The sequence below is a fragment of the Olea europaea genome, chromosome 21 (genome assembly GCF_002742605.1).
Source record: "Olea europaea var. sylvestris chromosome 21, O_europaea_v1, whole genome shotgun sequence".
Classification (NCBI taxonomy): Eukaryota; Viridiplantae; Streptophyta; class Magnoliopsida; order Lamiales; family Oleaceae; genus Olea; species Olea europaea.
In genome coordinates, this window is record NC_036257.1 from 3,228,053 (window position 1) to 3,249,067 (window position 21,015).

The 21,015-nt window shown below is 32.6% G+C and overlaps 1 protein-coding gene across 1 annotated transcript; it reads right to left on the minus strand.

Moving 5' to 3' along the window:
* Positions 1-16,898: 16,898 nt before the first annotated feature.
* On the minus strand, positions 16,899-20,098 carry LOC111370405 (BTB/POZ domain-containing protein At3g22104-like). The gene is made up of 3 exons (XM_022992093.1): positions 19,770-20,098; positions 17,653-18,750; positions 16,899-17,517 (listed from the first exon to the last, which is right to left on the minus strand). Exons 1-3 carry the CDS (start codon positions 19,830-19,832, stop codon positions 17,062-17,064), a joined length of 1,617 nt encoding a protein of 538 aa, XP_022847861.1. The 5' UTR covers positions 19,833-20,098; the 3' UTR covers positions 16,899-17,061.
* Positions 20,099-21,015: the final 917 nt, after the last annotated feature.

The following is a 21,015-nucleotide window of genomic DNA, read 5'->3' on the forward strand; positions in this document are numbered from 1 at the left end:
AATCACATCACTCGCATCTCTCCTTGACTCTTTCTGATTTCTTCCTTCGTATTTGTTTTTAGAAAATTAATAACATTATTTTGATTTCATGTATGTTTGAAATAAAGAATGGAAATGTTTGAATCTGTCATTTCATCTTTCCAAATTTATTTCAGTAAGTCGAAATTGCGTTTCGATTTCGTGAACATAAATGGTATGTTTCGTGAATATAATATGCACAATATCGGTGTAATTTTCCAACATCTCCAACCACACCCCTTCACCGTCTATATAAAGGACCCCTAGGATGTTTATTATTCATTCCATTCCATATTTAGACTTTGGTTTTGCTTAAAATACTTTGTAGAAGTGATTCTTTTTTGTTAAAATCACGGTTATGGTAGAGAGGAAACTCCATTCGAGTTCGTTGTTCTAAGCTATTTGGAGTATGGTTAGATGTTGTCGTTGTATCTTGAGAGATGATTGTTGGAAAATCGTTAGCATTGATGAGGGAAAAATTTATCTTAAGAAAAGAGTATTTCACTTGCCTCGTCCAATCTTACACTTGTATCTCCTCTTTCTTCTTTTTGATTTCTTTACGTCGTATTTGATTTCAGAAATACTAATTTTCTTATTGTTATATTTAAGATATTTAATTAAAGAGTGAAATAGCTTTCATCGAAGTATGGAAAGGCACGAATTCTTCTGCATATATATACTTGGTTTCATAAGTCGATTCTATATTCAATTTCATGCTTGTGTAGAAAATATGTTGAATATAATAAATATGCACATATTATCTGTAATAAGTTTAAGGATATATATGCACGTATAATCGGTGTAAATTCCCCAGTATATTTGCAAGGAAGCTATTAAAATTCATTGATTTGTTGCTTTTTCTATGGTTGGCAAGTGAATGCAAGCTGAGTGGAAATTCAGGAAGCTGGCTTAGTTCCTTTCTGTTAGTTCAAGGATTTGTTTGAATCTTTTACTTTGTGGAGTCTGTATATGGAGGTGCCGTTTTTGTAAAGTGGTATTTATTGATCTTCGGTTAATATTTAATTGTGCTTTCATTTATGTGATGCTTTTTGGTATTCATTGGTCACTCTTGCACTAGTGTCATATCAATTTCAACCTTTTCTCAACGTCCCATACTCGTGGAATTTGCATGTACTACTTTTTTGTTTAGCTGTCTTTATGTAATTGGTTTTTATATGTAATTACGAGGCCATTGATTATATGCCATTATATATAATTACAACGTCATTCTCCTGTCCATAGAATTTGCACATACTACACTCGGTTTAACAGCCAATTTTATTTCTCATAGATGTTCCTTCAGTTCTTTTCGAGCTTTAGCTATTCAGGATCTCTTTAGTGCTTTGCTTTGTAAACTCTCATTTGTGTGTGTTATTTGATAGGGTTGTTTGCAAATTGCACTCCGTATTACTGCCACGTTGAACATGTAGAATCGTTGTTACTAGTATGATTATCTTGTGCAGACTTTCTTGCAACTTGATATTTTTCCTACGAACTGTAGCAATGAAAACATATGCACAAAAATTGCACAAATTATGAACATGTGCTAATTTTTGATTTGGTTCAGGAAACTTGGTGAGAATTTGTTATTGAACGTGTGCTCATCAAGTTCACCTGAACATCTCATTTTGGAGTATTTGGAAAGGAAAATCCATGGTTTCGCAAACCATTGAGTGAACAGGTAGATCTACTGGGAGTTTGAAATATTGAATTGACATTTGTCTTTTTATTTTATGTCCCGAAAAAAAAAAAGATCATGATTGAATATAATCCCTTTAAAATGCAGCATGAAGTACTCATGTCCTAGTTTGATCTCAAATGGCGCAGGAGCTGTGATCTCCTTCCAGCTAGTTGGATTTCTGTGGCTTGGTATGCTTTTCTACTTGCGAATTTTCACCATATGCTTACATTGTGATTAGAATGTTCAAGATTCTATCATTATCTTCTTTTTTGATAAACAAATCTGGTACAGGTATCCAATTTATAGAATACCTGTTGGCCAGATGCTAGGGGATCTGGAGGCATCCTTTTTGACCTTTCATTTTGTCCAACGCAAGCTGTAAATTCTAGCACGGACCGTAGCTATGTTGATTCATCTTTGAAGATTTCCTTTCCAGTCTTCAGCCTTGTTTCATTCAAGTTGAGAGGTTCAGGTTTGAGTCCGAGTGAACCACATGAATGCGTTGGTCTCCTCGATTTTTAATTTTGCCGTGATGATGGGGCCCAAAAGTTTCTTGATCTGTCTTCTTGTGCCAGTTCTGTTAAAAAAAAAAATAAATAAAAATCTGTACTTGCGGAGTTTTCCATCTCGTGATAGTGGGCAGACTTTGTGCAAACGGTGCACAATTATTGTGCAGTGTCGTTTATGTTTTTTGGACATGGTGTGTAAAATTCTTCCAATATAGTAAATTTCTCAAAAAAAAAAAAAAAAAAAAAAAAAAAAATAAAAAAAAAAAATTGGTATATCATATAGTTCTAGCCTGTTGGCTGGCCTGCGTGATAAAATGGACATAGGAATTGCTGAATAAGGAATAGTCAAGAATTTGATACCCCACTAGCTGTTTGTGATAGTTTTGTATTTGAACAATCTGTAGTATCTACTATTTGAATGCAAATACTAACCCATTTTGGTAGTTTCATAATCTTCTGGGAATTGTTAATTATTATTTTCTTTTTTCAGTTTTTGGCAGTTAAATAAGTTCATTACATGTCAATATGTTGTTTTGACTGAAATGTAACCTAGGCTTACTCTTTTCGGAGATCCTTTTTATATGCTATTGTTAGGAAATCGATTTTTTGTTTGGAGATGAATACTATACTGTTCGCTTCGAGTCGAGGTAAAGAGTTGTGGATAAGGACGAGCTAGGGTTTTTTCATGTTCTGTCAGTGCTCTTAAGAAACTTGTTACTATAAACATATATTGGTTTGCATAAATCATGTTCAGATGAGGTCTCACTAGGCACCCGTTTGGCCCCCATTTTTTGAAATGAAAATGGGTGGATGTGTAATTTTTTTTTTTTTTTGAAAAATGAGTGGTTCAAAAAGAAGGAAAAATTTTAATTTACTTGTAATATTATTTTATAAAAATTATGTGATTGAAAATAGGAGAGAGAAAAATGAAATGTAATCGAATGGGGTCAAACAGGGGCTAAATGTCCAAGAAATTATACACAACCATATGCTAGTCGGGACCTTAGGAGTAGTTTAGTGGTGGTCCAAAAGAAACGCACATTTGCATGTCCTTTTGGATAGACGATCACAGCCTTCTAGTTTGATTAAACTACCTATATAAAATGTAGTTTTTGAGCAATCTTTTAATTGGTTCCAGTTAATATTTCTAAAGTAATTCTATTAAGAAAAATAACAGTCAATGCATCAGTTCAAGTAAAATAATACGAAAACAATAGCATTAGTCAATATATCTTCAAATTTCATTGTCCATCTTTTGAATACCAAAATAATTTGATCAGAATCAATAGTAAAGAGTTGCCGAAGCTACACGATGGGACTTGAATTGGATGATTAACTTGAGAAAAGGAAGAGATGAAGGAAGAGAGAACAACGAAATCTCTCTATCAGAGAAGAAATAGCGTGCTTAGAAAGGAAATAGTAAAGAATGATATAACTTCAAATTGCATGCGTGAATTTTTTCGAAAAAATAGTCCAAAAGAAAAATGAAAAATAAGGGATGTGGTATGTACACAAGGGATGAAATTTGAGAATAGTCTCTTGAAAGACTATTTTTACAATATATTTTTGAATATATAAACATCGATTTTTTTTTATTATTTAACTTGAATTTTAAAAATATTTTATAATGAGGAGATTTCTGCCAATAGACATGAGGAAATGAATTGTTTCGACCTTTCTATGAATTCTTCATAATGCATTTTTCAATTTTTTTTTCTTTTTTTGACAAACATGCACTTTCCTCTTCATAAATGTTAACAAATTCTTTCTCTCCTCTTTCTCACTTTTGAACAATTTAGGCATTCTTGTCAAACTAGGTAAAGTTGACAAGAATATCTAGCTCATACAACCTTAGTCTTCTTTTTGCACTAATTTTGAACAATCTTTTTCCACTAATTAAAATTTATAATAATAGTACGTATCCTAAAGACGCAGCTACAATAGAACATGAAAATAATAATAATAAATAAATAATAATAAAAACCAACTAGCTTCTCCTGAACCACAAATCTCCGGTTCGACTTAGGATTCATCTCCATACAAAATTGATTTCCTAACAACAGTATATAAAAAGGGATTTCCCAAAAGGAGAAAACTAACTTATCAAAACAACATATTGACATGCAAGGAACTTATTTAAGTGTCAAAACACTAGAAAAATAATTAACATTTCCCAATAGATTATGAAAAACTCTAACAAAGTATTTGCATTCAAAAAGTAGAGATTACTTATTTTTCAAGTTAAAACACTATCACAGACAGCCATTAGAGTATTCAATTCTTGATTGTCCCAATTCAGAGCCGGTCTTGTGATTCTCGAGGTCTGAGGCGAAGTTTGTAAATTAGGCCCCTCGACGAAATCCATGTAAATATAAAATTTAACGATGTATCATGCGACCCATTACAAACTTGAAAAACTAACATTAAAACAACCAAATATATTATAAAAAATATTTATATTATAAACTATCAAAACCAACAATGTTTGAAACAATTAGTTAAATATTATTCATCTTGCTGTTTTAGAGGCAAAAACATCAATCAAAACTGAATAATTTAGCTGCTCAACCATTTCTTTCTCTATTGATAACAAAGCCAACCTGTTTAATCTTTCTTACGACATAGTTGATTGGAGACAGGTTTTGATCAACTTAAATTTTGAGAAACTTCTTTCCACAGATGTAACTGTGACCGGTATGGTTAACAAAATTTTGTAAGCGATATAAGCATTTGAAAAACAAACATTCAATGTCTTCAAATATTATACCACTTCAATTGCTTTTTTTACTTCATTTGATATATAACACCTCAAGACTTGTAACTCCAAACATAAATCATCCCCACTGATATCAAACGTCCATCATGTTGAAGATATTTCTCAAGATTCATACAGGAATTCAACAAATTCGAAAACGGTCCACCCCTTAACCTCTTCAAATTAAACAAAAATTCAAATGTGCCATCATATTGTTTGAATTGTTCTAATCGGGTCCTCAAAGAAGATAGAGCTTGATCAATTATAAAAATAAAGTACTCAACTCTAAAAGATTCTTTTGCTGATTGCTTTACCTCATCACTACTGCTTTTGTCAAATTGCTTTTTTCTTCGAATTATGCATTTTTCTGTAAAAACAAATTTAATTCCCATTTTGCTTGCCTTTTTTGTCGTTTCATTCTTGGCAATAGCAAATCCAATTTCTCTATATTCTTCAAGAAATAAAACAAGTCCTTGCAAGAGGTCAATAGCATGATCAATATCCAAGGATTCAATTTGAAGAAATTTACTCACAATATTGACAGCATGCATAGGGTTGGCAACGATTCGGTTATGGGTCGGTTCGGCCAAAACCATAACCGCACCACCAATTTTTTGACCATACCATAACCGCACCATAATCACATAAATCGGTTCAGTTCGTATCTCGATTCGGTAAGGTTCGGTTTGGTTAATAACCACGAAAATAAATTATTTTTTATAGGTTCATCCGTCAAATTGATATAAAATAATTTATGAAAAAAGTCAATGAAAACAAAAACACAATATATTGTATTCGACCATGCCTCGGACTTGGCTCAAGTCTATTCTATAATCAGTACTGATTTAATTTATTCTCTTTTCGAAAAAATTTGAAACAATTTTTGCATCAATTCCTGAAAATGCGTCCCTGGAATTGGATATAAAATTCAATCAATTTACAGATACAACCAAAATGACTGAGATAAAATTTTTGTTCCAATAATCTTGATTAAGAAGGCCCCTCACGTAAGGTCCTGTCTTTTCTTTAAAAATTGAAGTCCAATCTGATTTAAACTGAAGTCGTGTGGAAAATTTTCTTGAGGTGACGACGGCTTGGACCGTGAAGGTAGTGGAGCCGTGCTTGAGTTTTTGGTTTGTGGAGAGTAGGGTTTGTATTTATATACTGTCATACTAATACTATTATTATGGGTTAATGGTAAGTGGGCTGGCCGGCTGGGTCAAATAGATGTAATGGAGGTATTTTGTTTTTGGCTGGATAGAAAAATAGTGTAAAGCTCAATAATCAATTCAATTGTTTGTTTGTTTGTTTGTTTTTTTTTTAGCGGGTAATCGGTTCAGTTTCAATTTGACGATGTAAATACCATACCCGCACCGCTATGAACCGGTTCATTAAAATCAAATACCATATCTGCTCCATTGCACCATCGGTTCTGTTTTTTCGCCCCATTCGGTTCGGTTAACCGCGATTTTCGATTTTAACGGTTCAAATTGCCATCTCTAAGTATGCAACAACTTGTACCAGATTATCATGCCAAGCAAAAACTCAAAATTTTGAAGTTCATGTGTTGCTAACGACTCGACTTCACTCTTCACTTTAGGATCTTCATTACTTTCTGTCAAATCAAGTAATGTATCTCTTATCCGTGCAGTTTGCTCCATTATAGAATTCACACTCTCAACATGACTTTCCCAACGTGTTTGTGACAATGGCTTCACTGTCAACCCTTGTACATTATCTTTGAAAATTTCTCATCGCTTGGTAGAAGCGGAAAACAATGTGTAGATGCGTTGTATCACTCCGAAGAAGGACATAGCTTTGGAACAATAGTTCACCAGATCACATAATGCTAGATTTAGACTATGACCGCCACATGGAGTATAGAAAGCTCGAGGATTCATTTCATGGACTCTTCTTTGCACACCTTTGTGTTTCCCGCTCATGTTAGATCCGTTGTCATACACTTGCCCTCTAATGTCATCAATATCGAGATCAAGTTTTATCAAAGCCTTTTAAAGCTCGGTTGCAAGTTCAAGTCCTGTTGTGTCATCTACATTCAAAAATTCTAGCCAATGTTCTTCAACTGTAGGTAAGTTTGTCGAATCATCTACAAATCGTACAATTAAAGACATTTGCTCCTCGTGACTTGCATCTGGAATACAATCAAGTATAACTGCGAAATATTTTACATGTTTAACTTTCTTGACAATTGAACTTCTCACCTCATTAGCTAACAACTGTATCAACTCATTTTGAATTTTTTTGCCAAGATACGTAAATAGCCTGCTGAACGTGCTCTTGCATTACTGGATCAAATTCACTAATCATTTCCACCATTTGTAAAAATAGGCCATTGTTCTCAACATGCAGCCTCTCATCATCTCCTTGAAATGACAAGGTGTTTTTCGCAAGTTTTTCACAATAGCGATTATCTTTGTTAATACATGTCTCTAATGTTCTCTTTCAGCATCAATCAACAATTCAACGATTTTATCAATTGTAGTTTTTGTTCGAAGCCTATTTTTCAATTCAATCCAGCTAGTCATGTAACGTAAATGCTCTTCATTTCCTTCATGACTTTTAATAGACCGATGCAAATTATGCCAATCTTTGAATCCATCATTACCTAGTTGGCCAACTTTGATCACATTTATTGGTGTTTTAAACAACTTGCAACAAAAGCAGATATCCTGTCCATAGACACTATATATACTAGCCGTCTTCTATCAACTATTTGCCCATTTGGTAGCAATCGCTTATATTGTGAAGAATCGAAATGTCTATTTGTATTGTCTTTCGGAAACGAGATGTTATCAACTCTTTTTGGACCCCTTTCAACTAAGTAATCCCTTGTTCTTTGATCAATGATTTTTCGATTCCCGGAATCATCCAAATTTAGAAAAAAGCAACCCTCTTCTTCCTTATCATATTCTTCATTATTATAGGCGGGCTTCATCACTTCTTCTTCCTTATCATCTACTTCGTTAACATCGACAGGTTGACTCACTTCTTCATCCTTATCACTATTTTATTAACATGGGCATGTTGAATAACTACTTCATCCTCGTTCAACGCATTCACATTGTTGCTTTTGAAGTACTTGATAATATTTCTTGCTTAAATTTGAATTAATGCAATTTCATTTCATTTCTTTTTTCTCTTTTGAGCACCAGACTCATATTTAAGAGGCATAGTGTAGGAGTGTATATCTAATGTCCAATAATTAACCTAAAAAACAATTACACAATATCTCAATCATCTCATAATTATAGTTTCGAATATAATTACTGTGTACCTATGCAATTGTTCACCGTACAATAAGCAATCATATAAGCCGACTAGGCTGCAATTAAGCCGACAAGGCTTCAAACATTTCCAATATCTTCAATAACAAGTTAGGGCAAACCATTACTTACTTGAGAAGTGGAATTTTGATGAAGATTGTGGAATTACACCCCTGAAAATGATCCTATTTTCTAAACTGAGAGTAAGCCCATAGCAATTTAAAATTTTTTTTGGACTGTGTCAACGTTGCTCTAACATAGCAAAAAGAAACATGTAAGGAAATAACAAGTATACGATGGATTAAAATGAAAGGAATAACAAGTATATGATGAACACAACCATTTTTGTCCAACCTCAATTAAATGCTCTGTTCTCAAATTGATATCAGAATCATATCACAAAATGAAAAAAGCAACCACAGCTAATAGTAATCACATACTGAAGATCAACAGGCGTCCCCAATACAACAGCTCCAAGTGCATTCACAATGGCCCCTACAAATTGAGACAGAGACATCTCTTAGAATCAACATGCATAATACCGATGAAAGAAAGTATTACATTCTCTATATAGCTTAAGGTTTAAATACAAATTGTCTATTTTTTCATTCAAGAAATAAATAATCATGACCCAAGGTTGTATAAATTTCACAAGTAGATTTATAATCAAATCGCACAATAAATTCTTAGTCTCACCTGTACTGCACAATTCAAACTAGTCAGGCACAATCAAATAATCTCATCAAAGCTAGCAAAAATGTTCCCAATTAGCAACCGGCTTAAGTCTGTAACTAGGTAAATAAACTAGATCAGCACTTCATTTAGGAAGATTCTCAATTTTTTTCCTCCACTTATGGCTGTCAAACTTCATTTGGGCCTTGAAGGTCACCAAACATGGACAAACTACTTGGAACCTTTCCCCGATTATCTATCCATACTTATATAAAATTGCTTCAATTTAGGAACCTTCAAGTATACTTCTTCTACTCTCCATATTCCTAGATTTCACTAAAAGTTCCAAACATGGGGGATGATCCAGAACCCCCAAGATGAAATAGCTCCCATAGTTTTCTGTCCTCCAGTCATAGTTAGCATGAAGAAATAAATATATAAAACTTTATTGTAGGTTGTAACAGGTATATGTTCGTTCAAAAGCCAAAGGCGAATAATATAGAAGAAAATTATTCAAAATGTCAGCATTAAGTCAATTAAGGTTGGTGAATCGGACCGAAACCGAACCACCAAGAATGTCCAATAATAATAAAAACCCAGACCAAATTTATAATTTTTCTTTTCGCACATGAATGAAGAAAAATGAACAAAATTCCGAAACCAAAAGTGATCCAAGAAGCAGAAACCAACATCGAAATCACATAACAAATTCATAAAATCAAGCGGATTGAAAAAAAAATAAGAAAAATAGAAAAAGTATACCAGTCGGATACTACCTACTGAACATCTGAACCACACATGTAAAGGATTTCACCCTTACACTTTGAAGTTCGAGTGTTCGACAATATCAAATAAATACCATTTTTATTGATGAATGTTAGGCGTGTTACTTATTTTGACAGTAAGAAAAAAGTAACATTTTTTAACTTAAAAGTGACAAGGGTATATTATTCAAACACGTTTGGGGCTAAAAAGTTACTTAAGAGTAAATTTACATTTTTTTAGACTTAAACGAAAAGGGACCATAACATTTCAGCGCAAAATACTACAAATATCCAATCAAATTGTTTATTCTTTTCCAATCAATACCATGGAACCCAGAAAATAAAAAATGCATACATTAGAAGTTGCTCATTAACTCAATCGGTAAGAGGCAAGAGTCCGACAAAAAATAACCATTATCATTCAATTGTAAATAAGCCCATAAAAAACCAATACAACGAAATGTAATAAAATGAAAATTTCACTTGTGAAAAAAGTAAAAAACCCGAAAGTATTAATAATAAAATTAAACATGAGTCAATAGAGGAGACAACCACATGAAATAATACCTGCAAATAAGACTAATTCAAAACAAGAAACGAAAGGAGAAACTTACTGGAGAAGTACAACTTGGCAAGCACTTCGATTGGCTTATGAAGATTCAAATTTCAAGCCGTTGGTGAAGGGCCTGGGCGGAGGTGGACCGTGGTCTGTGGAGACTCTGGAGTAAGTCGAGTGATCGGACGGTGATGAATAGAACGAGTTAGATGACACAGACTCTTAGACGAGCATGTCGAGAAGAGCAGCCCTGGATCGTATTTTAGATTTTGGAAATTTGAGTAAATGGGTTGTGATATTAGATTTGAATATATAAGTTGGGTTGGGATTTAAAGGCAAATGGATTGTGGGCTATTGTTTTGTTGTTGGATAATTAATTTTGGGCCGATTCACATTGTTTAAAAAAAAAAAACTAAAAAATTTTAAGGGCCAAAATTGGGCCTCCTAATGGTCTTGGGCCTGAGGCGCGGCCTCGTTGGCCTTGCCTCAGGACCAGGCCTAAGACGGTGTTACAATTGTGGTAAGTCTGGGCACTTTATTAGAGACTGTCCCAAGAAGATGGATAAGTAGAAGGGTAATGTGAGAGGTGAGACGAATGTGGTTAAGGGGTCGAGTTATGACCCTAGTGAGGTTTATTGAGAGTAAACCCAGTTATTGCATATGCATCTGTGTGTGATCCTTTCTGTATATGTGTGATTGTCTAAATTCTGTTGCATGATTATATGTTGTATTTCAATTTGTTTGATATGTGTGTTTGCATGAATTTGAGGTAATGTGATTACTTGGTGTAATTGTTTGCATGCATAGTAGTTTAGGATGCATTAACAGTGTGTTAGATGTCTTTTGGTGAGGTAGAGTATATATGCCCAGGGGTACATTGTGGTTTATACTGGGGATGTGGAATGTGACATTTGGATCACGAGTAGAGATGTGATCAAATGTCTAGAATTCTTTATCTGTAAAGAGACCCTGCTTAGGTGGAGTGTGAGAGAGGCATTTTTATTACTTCTATTAGGTGGAGGCCCATTATCCACGTAAGTTGGGAGAAGTGATGTGGAGATAGAAGATTATCCCGTGGACTTAGGATCTATTGTGATTTGCCAATTAGACATGAGTTGGGTGATCTGTCTAGTGAGCATGTTGGGCGATCAGACGATCAGAGGAGATATGTGTTCTCGAGGTGTGAGCAACACAAAATGAGATAGGATAAGTGTGGTGAGATCTTTTCGTAGGGTCATTTATGCACGTGTTGCAGATGTGGTTGACCATGGTTTGATTGACTTGGTATTAATCTATGGTTCTATGTGAATTTTTTTTGAAAAGGTCTATGTATGTTATCCTATAGTATACGTCATCGCACGTGTATTTGCTCTTGATTGTTTACTGTTAAATATTTGCTTCTACTTGGGTGTTTTTTGACCTTAACCCCAGTGAGTACATAGAGCTGGTATGATATGTGTTTCAGGTTGGAAATATGAGGTAAGGTTTGTGATCCAATTTTATTGGCTACCTTGATTATGCAAGTGCTAATTGTGTGTTTTGATTGCTTGCAGACTTATTGGGCATCAAGGTGGAGATTTGTTGGGTTTTTGATACCCAATAAATCTCGGGCTATGATATTAACGTGGGTTAATATTATTCATAGGCATAGGCCGATGAATGAAATAAGTCAAACAACCAAGTTTATGAGTTACACGGCCCAATTGTATTTCCGCTTGGATGGCTTGAATCTTGGCCCGTTTACCTCTTTAAAGGTCTGACTTAAAGTCTAACCCTAGAGTATATATATGGCTGTAACCCTAGCCACTTTCAAGTGATGTTTTGTGTGAGAAAAGGAGGAATCCCGGCTGCCCTCTTTGTGTGTGAAAAAAGGCCTCTAGAAGTGTCCAAAATGCTTGTTTAATGTGTGCAATTGGTGGTTCCTTCATAGTATACCTTTGTCCTGTCTTCTCCTAGCCTTCTTGGCCACAAATCATCATCTTTTCTTGTCCTACATAGATAAGATTGAATAGCAATCGAGTTGAATTAATTGGTTGTGGTTTGAAGCTGATTGTATTGGTTGTTAGTTGAGAAATGTACATTGAATTGAGCTGGTTGGAAATCACCGATTTGAAGATCTTTCAAGAGATCTTCCACAACAATAGGTATCTTCCTCTTTTGTCCCCTGTGGTATTGTAGAATTGACAAGCTTCCCAAAAACTCGTTATCTCAAGGTTAGGATCTACAAAGATGAGCTAAGGTCATGATTTCAAAAGATAATAAAAACAAAAATGAACCTCAAAACAATAATGCCATGTGAAAAAGCACATGAAATGAGTTTACACACGTAAATAGCACGTGAAAAATTACATCTCGAGGTTTTTTACACATGTTTTTCACGTCGTATTATTGTTTGCATGTATTTCCATTTAAGTGTAAATTCATTTTTTTATATTAGAGTGCTTGAAATTTTATATTTATCAAATTAAGTTTATTTATTTAAATTACATTATTAAAACTAAGTTTAATTACTCAAAATTGAAGCTATCATATATAGATGTAAATTTATTATAATTATAAAATATAATATACTAAAGGTTGCACAAATGTAATGGTAGATTAATTACTATATATATAATAGACGAGCTTTGATTTTAAGTGATTAAACTTAATTTGATTAATATCAAAATTTGAGTACTCCAATATGGAAAATGAGCAATATATTTAAAAGGAGGATTACATGAAGTTATTGTAATTAAGCTACATTAATGTCACATTTAATATATTATAATATAATTTCATATGTATATACATTATTTATATATGTGAGCTTCACTTAAAATCAACGTTCATCTACTTGTATAATTATAATATAATTACAATATATATAGAAATTAAATGTGGAGATAGATGAGAAACGTTCCATTTACCATTTTGTCCTTATATAACATTATCGAAATTTTCATTCAAAGACTATAAATTGCACGTTTAATTAATATAACATGTAATATAACTATTTAAATACAAAGGACAAATAATTGAAAGAAAAAAATTTGAATGTGATCAACAATTAGGAGGGAAAGAGTCGAAGATGTGAGAAATCATTCATCAATCTTGAAAACCTTACTAATTACTCCTAATAATTCTAAGTTACTTATCCTTCCCATATTTGTATCCACCCAACTAAATACAAGCTTCGCATCTCAATTATACATTTTTCACTAGAATTAAATTTTTTTAGATATTAATAAAAATTGATATTATGTGTTTTAAAAAATAATTAATATAGTATTGTGTATTTTATTATTGTTTCATGTTCATTTCATATAAACATAAAATTTGATGGTAATCCAATTACTTATTTAATATAAATAAATAAAGAAAAAATATTTTTATCTTGATACATTTAAAGGGAGAAATTTTATTCTTCCATTTGTATTAATCTCTTTCAAAAGAAAAAGAAAACTTTTGTTTAAGATTTTTCACTTCTATATTTGTTTTGAATGTAACTTTGATTTTTAATTTAAAATAAATGCTATGGATTAATATGACGAGCATGATTAGTATATAATTTTTTCTAAATGTGTTTAGATAAGATACTTTTTTTTTCTTTTTTAGATAAAAAAAGTTCATGTTACGGACAAAATAAGTAAATTTTTATTTTGAATCATTTATGTACATTTAGTTTAGAAAAGTTGTGGAACATTGAGAAAAAAAGTTGTGTACAAAGAAATATTATTGTAATCAAAATATTACATTTTAGTTTATTCAACATTTTCACATTATATAAATAATTCATAATTTTTTTTATTCTTTTTAACACTTTTAATTTTTATCTTAACTATATCAGTTACCTCAACTATTTTAAAAAAACAATAAGAGACTGAATAAAGCGTCCATAATAAATACATTTGTTGTAGAGAATTGATTACAAAAGAGGGAAAATAGGTCATATTAAAATTACCTTCTAGGGCAAATTATTGGGCCAAGTTGGATTTGAACCAGCGTAGACATTTATTGCCAATGTTTAGTACTTCAGAAACATTATGTATATCATCATTTGATGCATAAAACTTGCAAAGCACGTGCTTACTATAAATTATAATATTGAGGGAAAATGAGCAGTTAAGATTCATTAAATGGAAGCTTCCCCCATAAGCCACTTTGAAAGGCACATCCATTAAACGCTTGCCAAATTAATGAAGCCATGACACCTCGTCACTCGGAATTAGAAAACAAAGCTCCAAACTTTAATGAAGTAAGCATTCAGACCTTGGAGGACATTTGTTGGCGTTCAAAACTAACAAACCAGCTTGGACCCACCTTAATTTAAGGAGAGTTTTATGAAGATTCAATAATCACGTCAAAAAAGATGGACTAAGAGATCTCAAGATCAATTTGGCTCATGACAGGTTAACTCAACCTATAGTCATCGTAATCTAAAAACTTCATAATTACAATTATGAACACGTCTTCTAAGTGATGTCATCACCACCTAGATGATCGCTCCAACCCATGACGTCAGCACCTCATTTTCAACGAATTAGAAATGAGATGATAATCTAGGTTACAAGTAATCATGACCTAGGTCACAGTTACAACCTTAACCTTATGATGATTTGTTTGGCCGACCTAATCAACCAATCGAAAGCCTTAAATTTGGGCATTTGCAAGCACTTCTAGGGTATAACCGGATACAACCATGTAATTTTTGACGAATTTCAACAACTGGAAAAAGACAAATGCTCCTTTTCGGCAATCAATTACTTTTGGAAATTTTGTTGTTTACTATAGGAACCACATGGAATTGAATCATAAAATTTAATAATGAAAGTAAAAGGTAAAAAAACATAAAACGATAGAGTAGGATCGGAAAAAAAAAAAGAAAATTTTTTCTATTTGTACAACAAGATGACGGCATCATCACACTTGGTAAATATATGGCATAATTTCAAGCAATATTCCTCCCCCAAACATATTTAACCCTATTTGGTTTAGAAAAAAAAAATCACATTTTTATTAGATTTTGATAAAAGTTAATAAAGTGTGTGATTAAAAAGTTATAGATATTATAAAATATATCGTTAAAATTAATTGTCGATTTTGACTTAAATTTTGAATCGAAAAGAGTTGAAAGTTTATTATTACAAGTCACTAATTACAAAATTCTATCTGTAGTATGAAAATCGAATAAAAAATATTTATTTGATTGAAATAGTTAAATCAAATTAAACCATTCAATTCAATTGGGATTGGATGAACAAATCACATTTCCTAATTGCCTTTTCTTTTAAAAGAAATAAGTAGAAATTTTGTTAAGAAACTATTCAATCTTATACTCTATAAATTATGTTACAATTATAATCGATAATTTAGTTCATTGTAGTTATTGATATCCTGTGCATTGGTGTCAAAATTAATTGGGCCACGCTAAAATTCCAAACTGAAATCAACTCTACTCACATGGTAGTCTGTCATACTGAACGATTATGTGAAGCTTGATTGTCTAACCCATTAACTCAACCGATACTTTCATACACTAACTTTTCACACTATAAATATTTTTCATATTAGACTTTTACATTGGATTAAAATATATTTTCGAGTATCATTTACACTGTAATTCTTTTAAAATTGTTGTTAATATAATTTAACTATTTAAAACATGCTTAATTTAATATCTCTACTATTAATTAATAGTAATTTCCACTTAGAAGTTATTTTTTAAATTTTCACTAACAATTTAATGGGGGAATAGCATCATTGACAATAGAATTTGTTCAAAATTAGCATAATTTTAATCTTATTAACTTTTTGGAAAAAAAAAAAAAATACAATGAATTTGACCAATTCATCCCACAATATTAGTGGGTTGTGCTATTCTAGTTCTTAGATTTGGACGACAGTTCGAGCTACGCTTTGATCACATTTTAAAGGTTTGTTTAGCACAATTTATATGGAAATGATTTTTCTTAAATTTATTTTGAATTACATTCGCCCAATAAAATAATTTTGTACGTAGATTCATAACTTTCTCATACTACTTATTCCACAAACTCAAAAAAATAAAAATAAAAATAATAAATAAATAAATAGATAAAAATCATTCTTCGTTTTAAAAAATCTCTCACAAACAAACATTTAGACAAGCAGGTTAAGGCTAGCTACGCGCTTGAATTTAGGTTTGCATTCAAGTGGGTTGCCTGGACTGACTCATCCATTTGGACATTACTAAAACGTAAATATTTTTTTCTTCAAATTCGACCACAATTAGGGCCTATTTGTGCCCCTTTAATTTCAAAAGGTGTATTATGAAATAATGATTGATGTTGAAATGTGTGGTTAAAAAAGAAGATTTTTTATTTTATTTATGTGTATATTATTTTAATAAGGAATGTGTAATTGAAAATGAGAACTAGAGAAAAAATAATGTGGTAGAATAGTTGACAAACAAATGCTTAGAATGTACGATGCATTTTCAACCTTAGCCTTCTTTATCTTATCCTATTTTGTAAATGTGTGCATGTACATGAAGAAACACGAGGGACCAATTTGAAGTAGGTTTGCTCCGATGAGTATAAAATAATTCCACAGACAATTTGTCGTGGATTGTTTCCACTTGAAAATGATATGGAAAGGGACTTAACCTTACTGCACCATTAATCCCAAGGCATGTTACAGAGAATAAACAGTTTCTGCTTGAATATAACATAGACTTTTAAAAAAGCTTCAAAATTTGCTGCAATTACAAAAGAACAATATTCCTTAAGATAGATATGTACATTTAATGTGAAAATGGTGGTAAAAAAGATTAAATAATTTACAATTCAATAAGATTTATAATTATGAGCAAAGCCTAGGTATAGATTTAGGAGTAGTGTTGTTTGGCAATCTTGATTTCATCATTTTTGTCATCTGAGTATGCATTTTCTTGCAAACCTTTTCCAATTCCAGCACTCTCCATTGCATACCTTGCAAATGCACTTTTAGCTTCTTGTTCTCGTCGGAAAGATTGAGCTTCCTTGCATAGAGCACGATTTGTTCATGGGTTTTGTTCTTCTTTCGCCTGCATTCCCTTTCGACGAAACTACAAGTAGAGTCCATGACAGGTTTTGGCTGGTCTGTGTCTTCGAGCAAGCTTTTAAGTTTGCAGTGCTGGGAGACGAGGGCTTCGGCAGCTAATTTTGGAGGGATTTTGATATTTTGAGCGATGTGGTTAGCGACTTCCGATGAGAGCTTCTCGTAATTTATTCCACTACAGACTCTCATTTTATCTACTTCAGACAGCCCTGAATGAACCTGCAAACATCATAATAGTTATCCAATGTAAGAACAGAACACCAGAAACGGCATAGAAAAGTGATATATTGCATCGTGCTCCGGCTAAATGGCAATAGATAGCACATCATGAGGCATAAAAAGGAGTTTACTTACCTCCAAATACAAATCCACTGCATGGTAAACTCTGTCATAAGAGTCCCGTGCAGAGTTAGGCAGGGCCATGGTTAAGGCCAAAAACTTCTCCGGTTTTAGGTTAGGATCTGGGGCAACTTCAGCTATATATAAATCGATCAAGTTTGCAACTTTCTTTAGCCGACTCATTGGCAAACAAAAAGCTCCTTTGCCAAGAAAATATTTCAAAAATCTAAGAACTAAATCCACATCATACAGGTAAGTTCTCTCGGCTGGGGATGGAATGAGCAAATTATCTAATGTTGCTTGATCTAATAGAGAACCAATCAAGCTCTCTAACTTGTTCCTGCAGCATTTGCTTATGTTTAAATTTAAAGCAACTCGAAGAATCCCAAATAAACTCTTGTACGACAAAGTGCTCAAATTCAAAGGATATAGCATCTCCACAACTGTTTCAACAATCTTAATTTTCTCGTCTGAAGTGGCAGAAGCAAATCTGGATTTTTGATAGTAAAAGAGGAACCTACTAATGATACTAGGGTTAAAATTCTTCAATACCATCATCTTCACTAGCATTTCAATCAGGTTGACGTCAAATGCTCCAAGATCTTCAAACCACCATGTTAAACTGTTCTTCATGCGCTCTGTATTTCCCGTGTCACATGACGACAAAAATTCAGAACTATCTGTAGAGGAGGTGGATGGACAAGGACTCACTTCACAGGAGGAAAGCCTTTCAATTAGAGAATCCAAGCACTTTTCAAGTATCCCTGAAGATTTTTCAACAAGGAGTAAATCTTGGCATTGTTTTAGGGCCACAAGAAGTTCAGACCATGTCCAAAACTTCATGCCTTCAAGTAACTTCTCAGTTTGCTCAATCAGATTTTGAGTTCCTGAGAAAGATTTACTCATTTCCATGAAATGTGCAGCACAATGTAGGTTGCAAACGCTAATGGGATTTATGTGAATTTTGCCCTTCTTGTAGCAGAACCTGGTCAAGAGCTCAAAAGTCTCTGCTCCTCCAGGAAACTTGTGTAATATAACCTTCAGATTTCGTGTTGCCCTGTTCGATTTACTGAACAATTTGCTTATTCTTCCCGAATAATAAGATATAACTTGCTGCAACGATTTGTTTAAAAATCAGAATTGGATAAGAATAGCATTTTGCAGTGTCACAGAGAGAACAAGTAGAAGCTGGTATGCAAAACATGTAAATATCAAACGGATACATAAATGAAAATTGTTTACAACCCCAAAACATGAATCATAATCAAACTGCAGAGGTTATGGAATAACAATTATGGAAGCAATCCTACCTTACCAATGAAAGCTATCAATGCAAACAAATCCACTCCCAGAATTGGCTATAACAGGGGGGTAGACACAACGTGCGTAAAAAGAACAACGAAAGGTCGTTATACATAATAAATTGTTTGAAAGGGAATCAAGAAATAGGTATGCTAACAATCCCAGCAGACAAGGGAAAGAACAGTGGCAATTAAAAGTAGATCAATCATTTTCGTCATTGGAAAGATGTGGAAGAAACTAAAGAAAAGTTATGAACATCAAATCTCCATAAATGCAACAATAAATGAGAGTAGGCTCATAAAATACAAAATAAGTGATTTCTTTGTCAAAATGGTGACAAGTTAATGTGGGTAGGCAAACATTAACCCACATAAAATAGAACAAACTCTATATTCTATCATTACAGCTAAAAACTTAAAGATAAATGATAACAATAATTTGTTGGATGATAAACTTTCCTAAGAACCCATATAAAAATTTCCCTAGACTTTTGTCATTGTCAACAGACAATTCGAAATTCCTCGACTTTTTCAAGAACATTTGGAGTCAAATAGCAACTATAAGAAGCACTTTTATTTATTTATTTATTTATTTTTTTTAAAGCTATTTCCGAATAAATGAGTTAAAGATTACTGATTTATATTTGTTGTAAATTACTACTATGAAGAGTACAATTTGGACATAACAAATGTTAAATTCAAGCCAAATTATGCTCTGTAAGAACGAAAAGTAACATTCAGACAAACCCAAATAAAACAGATTTCATTAATGGGGTTCCATCACAAAGACAAAACAGAAGAACAAAGAAGCCAAGCAAAGGCAATCTTTACCTTATTCACCAGGAAAACTTGTTCCCCGTTCACATCTACTTGAAGATCACAACACACACTCATGATGAACGTAGATACAAAAAATCCACCCCAAATTAAGATCTCTTTCACTCAAAACAATAGTACAAAAAGACTTAATGCTTGAGATTTGAGGTAACAAAATACAGGAATTTATAAGGGGGTAAAAAACCAAATTTTGAGAAGGAATAATTTAATCCTGGTCAGATGATAAAGAAGCTATAAGATTTTCATTTTTCAACTGGTTTGTGTGTGTGTGTGGAGAGACAAGAGTGTGCGTGAAGCAACAAACACAGGAACACGTTTACATTTACATATGCATATTATATGATAAAACAAGGAGAGTTTACTTCAAGAAGCAGGGTTGTGCAGTCTATTGTCTGATTTCTTTAAAAAAAAAGGTGCGAAAAATAAAAGTTCAATTGCTTTTATATTATTAGTATTTGAAGATTAATGTGCAGAATTATTTGCTTAATGTGCAAGCTTTTGAAGATTTCTCCTCCTTTTTCTGCTTTCGAGTCTAATCCCTTTTTTTTTAATTTTTGTTCAACTCTTCTCTCCGACTTTGTTTACTACTACGAGTATTAATGTAATAAATTTCGACACCAACTCGATAAAGACAAAGGGTATAGCGCCATAGCATGCAACTGAAATCCGGTTGTCAACTATAATTAAATAAATTAGTTAAAAAAAAAATAATTGTAAGTCAATTTTCATAATTAACGTAAAGTTGCAAATTCATTGACTTCTTGATGCATTTAATCATGACCACTTCCCAATGAAATCAACGGATGCAACTCTCAAACGCAATTTTTACAATCGTTTTTTAAGTGCCATTGGAGCTGTTACGTTGAAACTCGTAAGCGTACGGAAAATTATTGTACAATTAATAGAAATAGTGAGTTTCAATTTTGTCGTTTTCACAACGAATAATATTTAATGCTTAGTTCAATAACTTTTTCTAAATTCAAGTGCGCGAAACATCAAAAGAGTGATTTGTTTGCAAAACTAATCAAGAAAATAAAAAAAAAATACTAAATTAATCGTCTTAAATTAAAATAAATGATGGAAAGGTTTCATCAATCAACTAATACAATAAAAATCTAGTTAAACACGTTTCTAATGATAAAATAAAAAGAAAAATGGAAGAACATCACCTGAAATTCATAAATAAAAGAAAAAGATGTCACGATCCAATTTTTGTTCTTCATTATCAACCTTGAGATTT